Source organism: Salarias fasciatus, chromosome 20, assembly GCF_902148845.1.
Source record: "Salarias fasciatus chromosome 20, fSalaFa1.1, whole genome shotgun sequence".
NCBI lineage: Eukaryota > Metazoa > Chordata > Actinopteri > Blenniiformes > Blenniidae > Salarias > Salarias fasciatus.
Window position 1 is genome coordinate 27,684,728 of NC_043764.1, and position 14,592 is coordinate 27,699,319.

General features: G+C 43.8%; 1 protein-coding gene across 2 annotated transcripts in view; it reads left to right on the forward strand.

Moving 5' to 3' along the window:
- chchd6a (coiled-coil-helix-coiled-coil-helix domain containing 6a) overlaps positions 1-12,870 on the forward strand; it is an 86,892-nt gene extending 74,022 nt beyond the window's left edge. The window contains exons 9-10 of one of the 2 annotated variants that reach the window (XM_030118928.1): positions 11,203-11,243; positions 12,860-12,870. In XM_030118928.1, the coding sequence (XP_029974788.1) occupies positions 11,203-11,226 (24 nt within the window). In that variant the 3' untranslated portion in view covers positions 11,227-11,243; positions 12,860-12,870. Of the gene's footprint in view, positions 1-6,714; positions 7,566-11,202; positions 11,244-12,859 lie in introns of those variants that run through there. The other variant, XM_030118929.1, reaches the window with a different exon arrangement.
- Positions 12,871-14,592: the final 1,722 nt, after the last annotated feature.

Sequence of the window (14,592 nt, forward strand, 5' to 3'; positions counted from 1 at the left end):
CCTCATATATGCATGAATTCATCCAATGAAATGATTGAGACTTGAAGGCCAGTCCTGTTCAGATGCAGTGGTTGCAGTCTTGCCTCATGGAGGGATTGTCCCCAGTTCCAGACCAGCTTGTGTTCTGTGTGGAGTTTGTATCTTCTCCTTGTTTCATTGCCTTTCTGTGTGTGATTGTTGTGTCTAGTTTGCCCTCAGTGTTACCTCCCTTCACCAGTAGTCAGCTGGATGAAGCAGTATAGAAGATGAATGCATAATATAATAAAATAGGCCCATCATTCATTGGTCGATCGACTTCTGTACATGATGGCACCTACAAGAAAAAAAAATACACTAATTGAGAGGTAACATCCTGCACAGTGTGTAAATTGTGTTGATCGTAGACCTAATTTTTCTTTTGATGCTATTTCAACAGTTATTGAAAATTTTCGCGCCACTAAATCTGAATCTGTTAACTGAGATGAGATGGGATTGGATTGGGATCAGACTGACTGAATGAAATCAATTCAAGCTGGATTTAAATGGATTTCTTTGAATCAAACTGGATTATAGTTGGATCGAATTGAAGAAACACGTGGATATGATTACGGTCGGATTGGATTTGATGGAATTGGACTGGATTGAATTGATTTATACTTTATTAGATTGACTCAGATCAGATCGAATCACTTATTGCAGTGTGAGGGTGTTAACCAAACCAAAGACAAGCTTTTCTGGTGCTGCTGCTGCTGCTTTGCCCCCGTAAGGACCGTGAAAGTACATACCTCTCCTCTCCTCCGAGTCCTTGTTTTGTCTGACTTTGAAGTTTCTCCTACTTTTGTGACACTTGGCTCTGGCTGTCACACCTCTCTCCCCTCTTCCTGCCTTCAGTTGCTCTGCAGCGAGCAATCGAACGGCACATCAAACCAAACGCGGAGCCTCCGCTTCCTCTTTCATCCGCCTCGCGGCCCCCGGCGGCCCTCAGACGCCTCAAAGCTTTTAAACCGGGGGAATGGCAGGTGGGGTGTAAACCGAGAGGGCAGATGATGGAAGTGCAGTTGAGGCCGCGAACAATTACCTGATGAGAGAGGCATTTCGGCCCGCTGTACCCTGACCTTTCCCCACGCCGCCACTTCTGTGGGCTCGCGCCGCCAGACCCCCTACTCGCTCTCTGCCTCTTTCTCCCTGCTCCCATGGGGGGTCCCGATAGTAATCCAACACAGCCCTATATTGTGCTCTCTTGAAAGCCACCTGGGCTGCATAAGCAATTGACACACTTAGTTGTTTTATTTATTTATTTTTTTTTTAAACCACAGCGATATTCCAGCCAGTATTTCATCACCCCCCTCTCGTGAAGAAGTTTGGTGGACCTGAGACCACCAGCTGGGATAAGAGAGGACGACCGCAGGGTTTTTGTCGCCTCCAAACAGCCGCGGCATTATTGGAACAGTCCAGCTTCTCTTTTGTGGCCCTCTTGTCACTCATTCGGTCTGTCTCCCCCCTTCCTCCTTTTCTTTATAATTTGAGGGCTGCCTTTCCTTTGTGATTGCTCTCCAATTCACACCCGGTACTCCTGAGGAGATCGATGTTTTTTTTTTCTTCTTCTTTTCTGGCCTTTTTGTAAATAAATAAATGCCAGTGTGTTATTGTTTGCACCCACAGCTATGTTGACAAGTTGACTTTCATATGAAACTTTGAAAATTGCTTCCTTTCCCCCCCCACTCGTAGTTGTATAGCGCAGGCATTTCAACGTCTTTGTCTTGCAAATGTTCCAAAGACAGCTTATTATTTGTCTTTTCCGAAGCGAGGACCTGTGAACTCTTCATCTGAACGGTTTCTTTTGGTCTCATGAATCTCACATCTTTTTCTGCGTCCCGCTGACCTGCAATTAGCCCGACTGTGGGACCTTTTCAGATTCAGAGGCTTTGTAGATTATAGATTTGGTACAATCTGAGGACGTTTGTGCAGATGGTGACCAACTCCTTCTACCTTGATTTATCGAGCATCTACCTCAAAACTTCAGTGGACAGGGTTCTTTTTTTTTTTTTTTTTTTTTTTTTTTTTGACTGAACGAAACTTCTGCCCGAACCGAACTCAAGCGAGCCTGAAAAAGAAAATTATTTGACACTACAAACAATCAACAGTGTGGAAAAAGCTGTGAGTGAATCAATGTAACGAGCTTCAATTGAAGCTGTGAGTTGGTAGTTTCAGTTTTGTGCTGGTGGAGTTATCTGTCTGGGGAGAGCAGCCACAGCACTAAGTGGTTTCCATTTATAGGCAGTTTGCTTAACCTTGAAGTGATCGATACCTAAACTCTCCTAAATGACTTAATCTGCGTACTTACTTGCATAGAGCCACTACAAAGGCAGAGGCTGCTTCTTCACAGTGCGTATTTTTTGACGTCTTGGAGCAAATTTTGCCGCACTTATCTTGTTTTATTGATCGGGTATCGATTGGCTGAAGCATTACGGCAAATTCCAACTGATGGGCCGGGTTGTAAAATTTTTTTTTTTTTTTTTTAACTCTGATTTAGATGTTTGTATGTGCATTCATCCACATTTGTTTAGTTGATTTTCAAGTCACACCAACTTTTTCACCACCCTGTGGCTCACAGTTTGTCCACTTTGGTCGTTTATTGATAGTTTTTCATTCGTAACAGTATCAGTACAGCTCAAAAGTAAAGCTTGATTCAAGACTGTTTGATTTATTGAGTGTGTGTGTGTGAGTGTGTGTGAGCTGTGTTAATGTCTGTCTGGCATGCAGGGGGGTAGCACAGCCTCCAGACCGGGGCCCATGCGTTCAGAGCAGCCGGTCAATATATGCTCTCAGGTATTTCAGACGCTTCAAAACAGCCAGCCCATCCAGCGCATAGCAGAGCTGCTGAATGTTTACACGCCATGGGACGTTCGCTGCCAGACTCACTAAAGTCAAGAGCCGGTCGTTCAGCCCAGCAGAGCCGATCAGTGTCGACTTGTTTTCGCTGGTACCCAAAGTTCAGTTCTAGGTGTATTTTTTTGTGAGTTTTCCATCCTGTACGGTGTTGTGTTATCTTTTACTTAAAGTCAAGAACTTAAAGATTTCAGTTTTAATGGATTGAAATGAAGATAATTAGATACTTAAGCGATCAGGACTGACAACTATGGAGAGTATTAGGGCCACTCAACAAAAATACAAAGTTAAAAATAAAAACTTCATCATACACTTTGAGGAAAAAAATCTGTAATGTTGACAGTAAAGTTAAAATACAATGTACAAATAAATTGGAAACGTCTCCTCTGGTCCATCCCTGATACAGTATTACAGGGGTGACATTTCACAGAGGAGTATCACTGAAAAGTCGGTGAGCTGAGTCCTAATAACTGCACTGTTTGTTAGCCAACAGAGAAAATGTTTCTTTGTTACTGAAGTCTTCAGAGGTATAGTTTCTCCAGTTCATCAAACTCCCTGCGAGACATTTCATAGAAGCAGTCGCACATGCTGGCTATTGTAATCTGAAAAGGTTGGCTGAATTCACAACTTTTATTTTGACTTTTTTAGTGCATAATAATTTCTTACTGTTGCACTTAATCAGCTATTAAATCCTAACCTAATCATCTCCTTTTAAAGTCCGTAAGAAGAAGATAAGCAAGCCTAGCACTGCCCAACTTTTTAGCATCTGATAAGGGTTTAACCTGTAAATCTACTACTACACAGTTTTGAAAGAGGCCGCAATTGTAATAAATTCATTCTAACAAATGTTTCACCTTTTCGTTCTATTATCCATAACAAGAGAAGAAGTAATGCACATGAGATTAAAGCTGAAAATCCAGTTTAATTCCAGTCGAACACTGAAGGGGAAAGAGACGAACCATTGGCCTCCATGAGTTCACACTCATCAAGCATTAGTGAAAGTGACAGCTGAAGCTCAGACTTTCAAACATTTAACAGCTTAACTGTCTTTAGTAAAAAAAAAAAAAAAAAGAAGAAACATTTATTTTCATTATGAGGGCAGAAATCTGCAACTTTTGTTTAAAGTCATTAGAACCAAGCTTGGCTTCATTTTGTGCTGAACAGCCCTTTAAAAATCCATTATTACGAATCCTCATGACTGAATGAGTATTTTCAGCTCTTCTCTGCTTGTTATCGCCGTTGTACATCTCTGGACGTTTTGCTAATGGGCCCAATTTCTGCCGTAGTTTCAGTGTTTTGGCTGGCAGTAGGGGTGAGGTGATGGCTTGGGCAGCCTGAAATGAACTCTGTCAGGGCAGCCAGTTTCCTCCACATTCCCCTCCATCTCCATCCCTCCATCCCTCAGCAGCTGAGTGGTCAGGCCTATCAACTGCAGAGCCTCAGCCTATCACCTGGGAGCTCCAATTGCCTGCCAGTCATCAGATAAAATGGATTTCCAATTGAGTCAAGGCTCCCAGGCTGGGCTCTGCAAAATGGGGAGCAGTCAGACTTCTCCTTGTGCTCTTCTACCACTCCTTACCTTTTTCTTTTATTTGTTTTTCTCTTTCTATCTCCTACAGTCTTCTTCTGCAATCGTTACTTTTTTTTTTTACCCTTTTCATCAGTTTTTTTTCACCCCTTCAGTGTGATCTGCAGGCCAAAGCCACCTAAAGTGAGAATACTCTCATTGTAAAAACCCACAGCAACAAGCAGAGAAGCGTCTGACAGGCGGCGTGACGTAGCCTCGGCCGGGATTCACCGCCGGCCAGTTTTTTAACTCAGGAGGGATCTTCAATTAGAGCAACAGGTGGGAAATCCATCAGTTTACTCCAGGAGAGTTTTGTGGGGCTGCAAGTTGTTGTTTTGTTGTTTTTAATAGTAGAAGTGCACTGATCGTTGAGACTCTTTTAAAAGAAGAAAACCTACTGAGGAGTTGTGATTAAAGATGTTCGTCATTATTAAGGTGAATTACAGTTGGGTATATGGAAGTTAAATAGTACTGACAATGACTTTTTGGTTTTTTAATTTTTATTGACAGATAGCTGTTTTATTCTGGTGTTGTTCCCATCCAGTTTTTTTTTTTTTTTTTTTTTGAGTTTCAATCTCGTCAGGATTGTTGAAAACACAGAATTCTAAGTCTCAGCTGCTGTAGCCCATTCTGACCGAAGCTCATCACTCTTTGCTGTAAAGATTGTTTTTTTCAGTTTCAGCCATGCCTTTGAAGAGTTGCTTTTCTTTGCATATAATTATCGACTCTTTCAATGATTAAAAATAAATTCAAAAGACTCGACAGGAATTCATTCAGTTTTTAAATGGAAAAGCCCAACGCCGTGTGTATTTCTATTTCCTACAATCACGCTTTCAAAAGTCTTCACAGTTGGAAACGGTTCATGTTGTTGGACGTCCATCATGGAACCTCAGCAGTATCAACAGGCCATCAGGAGGAGGAGGGGGGGTGGGGGGGGTGTCGAGGGGGTCCGAGCTGCCGTGGTGACTGATTGGTTGAGCTCCAGACGTCGTTCGTTCTGCCGTTTCTACGCTGCATTGAGCAGAGAGCGCAGCAGCAGCAGCTTCTCCACTCCTGTACAATGGAGGAGCACAGCGGGGCTCAACCTGTGGTTCTGGGGCCACACGTGGCTCTTCAGCTCCTCTGTAGCGGCTCCCTGAACCTTTCAGAATATACAATGTTAATAAAACAGTTTTTATTTCCATTGTATTTGAATTCCACACTGATTTTCAGAGGTAGTCTAATCTCCAGGATTAAAAAAAAATAACAAAAAAAACAGCTAAATCAGGTAAAGGAGTAACATCAGCCACGGCTTTGAGGAAAAGAAAGAAAAGATGAAAGGGGCAATAGGAGATGAAAAAAATAAAAGGGGGAGAAAGAAATAAAAACACATTAAAGATGAAAAGGGGAAAAGAAAAATGCTGTTATGGTTAAAACTGCTGTAATTATTGGGAAATATACATCAAGTAAACATACGTCAGCTACAAAGTGGTAAAAACAGCCCGGATCTAGAAAATGGCTAAAATGTGAAAAACCTGGAAAAATGACCACAACAGCGCAAAAGTAATAAAATATCTCTGAATCACATCTGTGGTATTTCAATAATGCAACTTTTTTTTTCTTCATTTTAGATAATTGAAATGTTTTGCGGGTCTGGATGAATTTCATTTGGTGGATAATCTTAGAAAAACTGCGGTTTTGGTCATGAAGGTAGCAGATCTCTGGTCTAGAGGCTGCAATAAGCTGAAATGTTTGAGACGGACTAGTCTGTGACGTGTTCACTAGTTGTTTTCGGCGCTCAGCTGATGGTGTGATGATGGAGTGAACTGACCGGTGATTCAGCAGCTCAGTCATCTAACCTCCAATCTGCAGCCCTGTTCGTGCAAATAAATTTCCCTGCCTTGTCGTCCTTGGAGAAAATCCACTCATGCTCTGGAAGAACATGAAAATTCCACACAGAAAGAACTTTAACTAGATTGAAAGCATTAAAGGACGAGCTACTACTCCACGGTGCAGCAGGCGTCAAACGCCCATCCCACAATGTTTGGAAAACCTACTTTGTCTCTTAAGTGGACTCCATTTACAGAGGAGAGAAAAGTCTGAGTGAAGCTGCTGCACTCGTCTTCCTCCCTCCGTTTGGAGATAATCTGTGCTGTTCCCACGTCTGACCTTTCGGTGAACAGTGGCAAAGTGACTCAAAACACGGAGCGTCTTCCTACCTGCAGGCGTCTGAAAGGTCAGAGGGTGTGGCCGCAGTGCAGATGGACTCATTCCCTCCGTTTTCTCTCTCTGTCTTCCAGAACCTGCTGATCAACCACGGATGAAGAACGGGAGGAAAAGGCTCCAGGTGTTATTTGACGTAGGCGCTGAGGGCGACGCTTGTTGCCGTTTTGAGTTTTGAGAGTTGAATTTGCTGTTAGCATGCCTCGTTTTTTACAGCCATCTTTTTCTGCTATTTATCTGCATCATCATGTGTTCGGGCGAAGACGTTACTCTGCGCTGCGGCTTCTGAAAGGTCATTTTGGTGAAGAAGTTCTAGCAGTTTGGATGAATTCAGGCTCATTGAGAGAAGCTCCTGTGATGCGTTCAGGATCAGTCCGCCATCTGCTGAATGTACAATTCAGTTATAACGTCCAAACCTGAAGGAATGAATGAAAGTGAGCTGAATGGAGAACGTGAAGGCCACGCAAGGTTTGGTCTCCAACTGAAAGAACTGATTCAACTGTTTTCCTTTTTTTCAGTTTGATGGTTTTGTATTCTTTTTAAAACGGCACAGGAATCAGCTCAGGTAATCCTGACCATGGCTTTAGTTTCATATGACCTGTCATGTATTATTTGATTCTATTAAACGTTTCACATCCTGTGACTCATTTGTTTCTCTACTTTTTTATTTTAATTGAAAACTTTGCAACGCCTTTCCCTTTTGTGCTTCTTTCACTTTTAAGATCTCATGTACATTCTCTGTCCCAAAATTAAAGCACTTAATTTTGAACGAGTTCACAAAAGCTTCAACTGGAACTGAAGGTTGGAGCTCAGCTTTATTTTTTTAATGCGCTGTGTGAAGCAGTTAGTTGCCTGATTTTCTGTAAAATCCAAAGTAAACTATTGAATCTGTTTTTTCTGTAAAATGTATGATAAGTTATGAGTTAATTAAAACACACCACAGATTTCACAGATTTTCAGCCTCGCATTCTTCATTTTACTTTGAAGTCAAGAGGTTTATGTGAGCGTACATTTCCGCCCAGGCTTTAACAGGTAGACAATTATCCATTGTTGTGTTTTGGGTGTAGTATCAAGTTTACGAACGCATCACCTTCAACCCCTTTAAAAACTCCACATCGCTGCAACTCGCCATTGCTCTCATTGAACTTATTACGCCATGGTAACAGTGAAGGAGTGACGGCAGCGGAGCCACAAATAAACTGTTTCAGCTCATCTGTCTGAAATGAAGAGCCGTGAATAACTTCATCTGATTATCTGCTGTCAGGCTTCTGCCCTGATGTTGGTGCAACTGCGCGTTTCCCTGCTGTGGAAATAGTAAATCAATAGCAGATCCCTCAGCCTCCCCCTCCCCTGTGCATACAATATGCACAGGGGAGGATGTTTAAGAATAACATAAAGAAACGGCTCCACTGTTTCAGTTAATCATCTGCTTTGAAGGTAGAAAACCACCGGTCTGCATGTGGAGGGAACATTTCACGGCGTTTATTCTTTGTTGTGGCCGAACCGCGGACCTGGAAGAAGTTGGACGGAGATAAAAACAATAGAAAGAGATGAAATGAAAAGATGCCAAAGTGAAAAAGAGAGACTCAGACTGGAGGAGAAGGAGAGGCGAGCAGAGGGAACCGGTGGGACTGGATGAGGAGCTGTATTGATCCCCCCCTCCCCCTCTCACAGCCTCTCTGTGGCTCTAATGGTTTGAGTTTCGCAGCTGGAGTGAACTCTGTGCTGCTGAGGGCCGCTGCCTGGCGCTCCGCACACACGTGCCTGTACAGTACGGACGCGCACACACCGCCGTCCCCGCCGGCTGCAGGTCAATGCGCCCCGGCCGGCGGTCAATGGAGCTCATTGGGCCGTTCCACATGGATCACCCTCCCCCCGCTGCCGGCCAGCCTTTGAGGCCGAGCAGGCCCACCTGGATCAATCCCTTTTCTTTTTTTTTCCCCTCAATAAGCCAAAGTGATCACACAAAAGATTTAGATTTTTACTTATTTTTTTGATCAAGCCTGAATTGATATCTGGCATCGAGTGGAGAACATAAACCCAAAGAAGCAGCAATGAAGATCCAAATATGAAGCAGTTCAGTGTCAGAACAAAGCAATACCCAAAGTTTAGCCCAGAGCTAATTTCTCAAACAGCTTATAGCCTCACAAACCAGCTGGCATGGACCAGCCATCCATAATCGTGCTCGGTACTCTTCTCCCATCCCACAGCTGATACCTCTGTTGAATAAAGATGGCCACCTGTTGCTGTTTCTACCCAGTTCGTCTGAGTTTCAGCAGACTGTTGTCAGAAGTGATGCTAATACAACATTCAAACCGTTCTAGAGTCTTGAGCTGCACGGTCCAACAGTGTCTGGATAACGTATATCTATAGTAAAACTGTAAAAGAAAACGTGAAATGCATTTCTTCTCTAACACAGCCGAGGCATGGTAATCCTGGTGAAAAGCTGATGTAAGGATCATAAAGGTCACAGCTTCCTGCTCTCCTGCAAGTCAAGACCAAGACCTTGACTTCAACCTGATAAAGAAGGAAGAGATGCGAGCCCTTTCAGCTCCGCCGGGTCAACGGCCCTGCAGTGGCGCTCTGGATCGGGGACGGCTCGGCGAGGCGTGCACGCTGGGAGCTGGCGTGAAATGAAAGCGTGGCCACAATAGACTAGTGATTACTGATGCAAACAGCCACGTCTTCCTGTGCAGCTGTTTCATACAAAGATTATTCAATATGCAACAGCGACACCTGAAAGACAGCGTCTGTATTCAGACATACGGCCGGAGATAACGGAGAAAAGTCATCCTGTTCAGTGTTTTGTATCCAGTCACAGGTAGAACCTTCCATTAAAGCCTCTCACTGTAACTTTCTCGGTCTTTTTGAGACCGCCCCATGTCAGAACCATGTGCGAAGCCGCGGTCCAGACGGCTGATTATCGCCGCTGTTCGACGGGCAGCGTCAGCGTTTCAAGGCGTTAATTCATCACGGCTGCTTCCCGGAGGAGCGCTCAAGGTCAAGCAGCTGGAAGCCTCAGCGTCAGACCTGTTGACTTCTCCCTGAGACGAGGTGTTGCTTTCGGTTTCAAGGCCCTCATTGATCGTCGGTTGAGGGATGGAGGTAGCAGCCTTTGGATCAATCGCCGGGAGCTGATTCCAGAATAGCAGGCGGCTGGGTCCGATGGGCTGCTGCAGCATCCCGGAGGTCAGAGCAGAGGAGCTTTCACCTGCTACACAGCTTCCACTTGTGTGATGCTGTTGGTGTTTCTCTGACCGTCATGTCTGCCTGAACTCACACTTATTCTGGACTGTAAATAAAACAAAACAAAACAAAAAAGTGTTTGTTGAAGTTGACATAGAACTGATTCAGTGATGCGACTGACTTGACTAAAACTTTAGAACCACTGTGCAGCACGACTGCCGTGTGCCACAATCGTGTTTCACTGTTTTACCCCCGGATGTACTCTAATTACCATCACAGCCCACAGCTCGTCGGGCAGTGTCAACATTTCAAGGTCTTAATTCATCACAGCCGTTTCCGGGACAACCTCCCCGATGGCCTCATGTGAAAACCTCTCCTTCGGGTGAAGATCGGACGATGCGAACAGCAGCTCGACCGTCCGACTCTTAATCCCCCCGTACGAGAAGGAGACGCTGATAACAATGAAATAATGAGAACGTAAACCTCCCATCCTCGACACACTGTCAGATTGTCTTTATTTACTCGGGAACGGTGATTTTATAAAGGAGGAGAACGATGCCTGTCATTGTCTGGGAAACAATACCTCCTTTCTTTTCAGGAATCCTCTTTGTGGTTTGGATGGAAAATAACATTAAAAGATTAAAACATGTCAGAACAACGGAACAGAGACTGGTGCATCTTTTAGCCATTTCTTGGTGCACTACAGTGATCCCTCCGGCTCTTTTCCCATGGATAGTAAAGGCCCAACACAGGCCCCAACTTTTTGAAAATGTAGTGACTGTTGCCATGGAAAGGGGGGGAAAACTGCAACTTCTTTAAAACACTCTGACTCTGTCTCTGTGGAAATGGCGGAAATTCAACTTTCCTGATATGTCACTGTGTGTGTGTGTGAGTAAATGGACAATAACAATGTTTAATTTTTAGCATGAGCATGTGGTTTCATAACAAAAACTAGTAACAGTGCCATCCCGTGAGACGACCATGAGACAAGTGATGCTGTCTGAAAAAGCAGCTCAACATGTTTTCAGATGGTTCCACAGCTCTACGAAAACACTTTGGAAATGATTAATAAATGCAAAGCCAAAGTATCTGTGACTGTAAATGGTAACAGCAGCTCACAAATGGAGGGACTTTCAACTTATCATTTGTTGGTTTTAGGTGTTTCACTGTGAAAAAGTCTGAGTGAAGCTGCTGGACTCGTCTTCCTCCCTCCGCTTGGAGATAATCTCTGCTGTTCCCACGTCTGACCTTTCGGTGAAAAGCGGTAAAGTGACTCAAAACACGGAGCGTCTTCCTACTTACTGGTGTCTGAAAGGTCAGAGGGTGTGGCCGCAGTGCAGATGGACTCATTCCCTCTGTTTTCTCTCTCTGTCTTCCAGAACCTGCTGATCAACCACGGATGAAGAGCGGGAGGAAAAGGCTCCAGGTGTTATTTGACGTAGGCGAAGACGTTACTCTGCGCTGCGGCTTCTGAAAGGTCATTTTGGTGAAAAAGTTCTAGCAGTTTGGATGAATTCAGGCTCAATGAGAGAAGCTCCTGTGATGCGTTCAGGGTCAGTCCGCCATCTGCTGAATGTACAATTCAGTTATAACGTCCAAACCTGAAGGAATGAAACAAAAGTGAGCTGAATGGAGAACGTGAAGGCCACGCGAGGTTTGGTCTCCGACTGAAAGAACTGATTCAACTGTTTTCCTTTTTTTCAGTTTGATGGTTTTGTATTCTTTTTAAACCGCACAGGAATCAGCTCAGGTAATCCTGACCATGGCTTTAGTTTCAAATGGCTTGTCATGTATTATATGATTCTGTTCAACAGTTCGCATCCTGTGACCCATGTTTCTCTACTTTTTGTTCCTAATTCAAAACTTCTCTTCGCCTGTTCATGTAGCTGTGAAGCCCATGTTTTTTGTAAATTACCGACGGCTTTTTGTTAAGATTTTGGACTATTTTTTCTGTAACTTTCGGTTTCTCAAAAATATTGATTTTTTTTTTGTTTGTTTGTTTTTTTGTGCCACAAACTGTGCACCACCACTACAACAACAGAAAACTTTTAAGTTTAAAAGTTCAAGGTTATTATGGCATTATGTTACTGGTTCGGCCCCCTCAAGATGAAATTGAGCTGCCTGTGGCCTCTGAAGAAAAAAGTGTTTCACAGCTCTTATCAAGCATATTTGAAACAAACACAGTCATAATCAGTGTATTTGCTTTTAGAACCTGTGAATCACACTGAGTGTCATGTATTGTATGAATTCCTCTCAGTATCTTGTGCTATCTGATACAATTCAGTTTCATTTCTGGAGCTCCAAATCCAGCACAGTCACTTCAAACCACTCAATACTCCATGTTCATGAAGGGAAATGTGCTGAAGTGATATTGTGTGCGTTATTTTGTGCATCGAAATGGAATTATGAGCAGAACAGATTTGACATGTACAGGATTAAATTTCACCAAGTCAGGCCCACTGTCGGCGCTGCAGGAAGTTTTCTTCACCACGATCCTGCTGTTATATAATCTATACACAGCCATTAAATGAAGGTATGATTTGAATCCATGTATAATTTCAATCAAGGATGAGATGTTTCTGTGTCATCAGCCTGGAACTTCATGAAATAACGTGAAAGAATAAAAATGTTTTTCATGGATGAAGAAGAAACGTGAGGCTGGTGCTGCAGAGGAGGAGGAGGAGGAGGAGGAGGAGGAGGAAGGATGCTGGCACTGAGCCAGGCCGAGGTGTACCCAGGTGTGCAATAATGTGTTTGATTGACTTAATGTAACAAGTTTGACTCAAGTGGCTACGTTTCCGCCGCCCGGGGTGACGCTTCCTGAGCCTCGGCTTTAAAAATCTGTAGTGAGGCTTCGGTAATTGGCTTGGAGCGCGGCGCCGAGGCTGCCAGCGCTCTGCTGCTATGCACCGCACTGTAGAGCTGCTGCTCACACACCACACAAACACACACACACACATATCTGGGCAGGAGCGGCCAATCTTAATAAAAGAAATGACACGGGGGTGGGGGATGCGGTCACACAGATGTTGCTACGGTAACAGCGCCGAGCGAGGCCCGTGAGCGTGTTAGGATGGAGAAGCGAGGAAGACGACGTTGGACGCATTCAAATGGCTTCCTGGCGCTCTCCCTGTTGATCCCGTGTCATACCCAATTACCACTGCAGCGAGGGGGGAGACGGGGAGGGGGGGGGGGGGGGGGGCGTGGTAAACACCCACGCTCGCCATGACAAGGAAGAAGGTTACGGCAAAAACCTGCAGGAAGACGCATCATGGATAACATGCATGAGTGAGCTCCTGCCTCTGGTTGTTCAGGAAGCTGCTTCACTCATAAAGTGTCGTCCACATTATCGAGCATCTTTCTCGCATTAAGTGTGTTCAACACAGCGCTCTGGCTCAAAGGTCTGAGTCTGACTTTGGACTTTTTTGTTTGTAGTTTGCAAGTTTTGTCTTTGTATCATTATATTTTTTCCTGATGCTCCAGCTTCCTGGAACTCTGAATTACTTGTAGAACTACGTGTGTGATGGTCTGTCTCTGTTTGCCCAGTGCTGGACTGGTGATGTCTCTCTGCTGAAAACTTTATCTTCTTCTTTTTAATTAATTGTTAAATGTTTTTAGATTAGCTAAAATGTTTTCCTGTATTTCTCCATTCAGGCCATAAGACGTATCCGTCCTGACAGAACCGGAATCAAGAAGCTGAAACTCGAGGTTTTGGATTTCTGTGACATCTTGTTTTGGACTGAACCATTTTCATTGTGTTTCGGGTCTCAATGATCCTCACAGCAGCTTAGAAATACAACTTTTCAAAATTACTCTGACTCCGTCTCCATGGAAACAGAAGAAAAGAAAACTGTTTTTTCTGAGACACTCGCAACCACAGGCGTAGTAAACTGTTCTTGTGCACATGTGCGAGATGATGAACAATAGCAAACATGGTGGCTTCCAGAGCATCGTGACTCCCAGTCCATATTCTCCGGGGTCTTGGTAGTTTTATAGCTGACAGTCACCATAACAGTGCTATAGTCATTATAAATACAAAACCTTCCTGAAATGAAAATGCAAAAACGAAGAGTTTTCACTTGAAGCTTTGCCAAACAAACAAGGTTTGAATCTCAAACAATCTCTGTGGAAACCTCAACGTCACCGTCTCCCTCAACCTTCGCTCTACCTTCAGCAACATCAATCACACCAAACCGCGTTCAGCATCATTCAGGAATCGGTCTTTCCCATCTTCTTTTCTGTTATTTCAGTCATTTTCTTACAATGATAAATGTATTCAAGTTCTTTCAAAAGTGCTTGGAAAGTGTCAGTTAATAATATTATTATTATTAGTAGTAATTATAACGAGGCTGGTGTCAAATTACCAGCACTTCATACTGCATGAAGTAATTTCAGGTACATTTTGTGATGAATTGGTTTTAATTATAGACCCTCCAGAAAAACGCGATTATGCGATCGCATGAATTCATGCATAAATCACCCTTTTGCCGCTGATTTTGCAGGGGCTACATATTTTCCAAAAGGGTGCATAATTCCTGTAATAATCTCACATTTACCGCAAAAAAAGAGAAATGGTCTCGCTTGAAATGCTGTGACGTTCAATGAACGAGTCGTTCATTTGAACGGCTGTTTAAAGTGAATGATGAGAGCCGTTTCACAGCTGTCTGAGAGCCGTTCCTTTGTGCAAATTTTCCACGCTTCCTTCACGTGTCTCCTGAGTGTCTCCTGAGTGTCTCCTGAGTGTCTCCTGAGTCCAGTTGTCAACGCTG